General features: G+C 40.1%; 1 protein-coding gene across 2 annotated transcripts in view; it reads right to left on the reverse strand.

Moving 5' to 3' along the window:
* Positions 1–1540, reverse strand: part of NPC2 (NPC intracellular cholesterol transporter 2) — a 16493-nt gene that overhangs the window by 3884 nt on the left and 11069 nt on the right. For both annotated transcript variants that reach the window (XM_023511553.1, XM_012803500.2), the window contains exon 3: positions 1039–1211. In XM_023511553.1, the coding sequence (XP_023367321.1) occupies positions 1039–1211 (173 nt within the window). The remainder of the gene's footprint in view (positions 1–1038; positions 1212–1540) is intronic.

The following is a 1540-nucleotide window of genomic DNA, read 5'->3' on the forward strand; positions in this document are numbered from 1 at the left end:
GGCACTTTTGTGTTTTAAAACAGAATGTTCTGTAATTACTTGTCTTTTCTAGAAAAATAAACGGCCAGATTGTTCCTGGGTTCTACTTGATTTCCTTTCAAGAAATACAGGTCTTTTTTCTTTATGGAAAAAAGTAATCTATTCATTTCTTCTATTCTTAACAAGATTCGTATCTTTAACGCAGGCCCATTTCAGCAGGATCTACCTCATTAGTGCTTGGCCAAAAAAAAGGAGGTAAAGCTGGGGGCTGTGATCAGAAAAAGGAGAGTGCAAAGAACTACTTCTCTGCCATGAAACCAACAAACTGCTGCTCTCTTGCTGATTAATGGAGAAAACAGGATTTTCTGATAACAATGCTAAAACACCTGGATCTTGAACTATTTTGTGTTTGGTCCCTCAATTTTTGGGGGGAGGGGATAGAGTCTCTGTCACCTTGGGTGGAATGCCAATGAGATCATAGCTCACAGCAACCTCAAACTCCTGGGCTCAAGTGACTCTCTCACCTCAGCCTCTGAGTAGCTGGGACTACAGGTGTCCACCACAATGCCCAGCTAGTTTTTCTATTTTCAGTAGAGACAGGCAAGTCTCAACTCCTGAGCTCAAGCAATCCACCTGCCTCAGCCTCCCAGAGTGCTAGGATTATAGGGGTGAACCACCACACCTTGCACAGCCTTTGGAATTCTAAACTTAGGCTATAATATTTCTTAGTGGAGTGGTCTTTGTCTGTATTTTAACATCAGAGTCTCAAAGTTTTCTACCTGTTAAACAGAGATAATATCACATCTACATAGGGTGGCCATGAAAATCAAGCAAAATATTATATGTAAAAATGGCATCTTTAGGCCCAGGCTAACCATCAGGTCATAGTGAAAGAACAGAGGGACACAATGAAAACTCTAACATTCACACATAGCTCCATTCCCTTGGGAATGGAGACAGCATTCCTGATTGCCAACCCCCATCCCCCATCTCCTGCTGCCCTCAGATTTCTAATCCAGTTCCAAGGTCTCTGGTGTCTTCAACAACAGTGTCACTTACAGAGGGGTATTCACTCTTCACTGGTAGTTTATTCAGGTAGCTATAGGTCTTGTCTTTTTGGATGGGGCAGGTGATTCCACTCTTACAACCATCAGGCTCAGGAATGGGAAAGGGAACTGAGACGCCCATTATGATGCCATGTACAAAGGCTTTGCTACCTTTAGATGGAATATCTAGGAGGAAAAACAGAATCAAATGGTAAAAAAACTCAGCCTATTTTCAAACGCTAAATCAAAATTTCAGATATAATCTCAAGCAATAGCATTGCTATGATAGCAAATCATAATGCCTGTACTTCTTAATTTTTAGAGTCTATTTATCTTTGTAGCTGTGCTCATAGCCTAGCACAGTGCAAATATTCACTTCAAACTTGAAAAATTACTGAATCATGCAAAAAGAAGCATCATCGGGAGTTGTTTTCTTTACTTTTCATCTTGCTCTTTATAATTTCTCAGGGGAATCAAAGCTACCTGGATAATTAACCTTTTTTTTTTTTTTTTTT

Source organism: Otolemur garnettii, unplaced genomic scaffold (assembly GCF_000181295.1).
Source record: "Otolemur garnettii isolate 467f Iridium unplaced genomic scaffold, OtoGar3 scaffold00020, whole genome shotgun sequence".
Classification (NCBI taxonomy): Eukaryota; Metazoa; Chordata; class Mammalia; order Primates; family Galagidae; genus Otolemur; species Otolemur garnettii.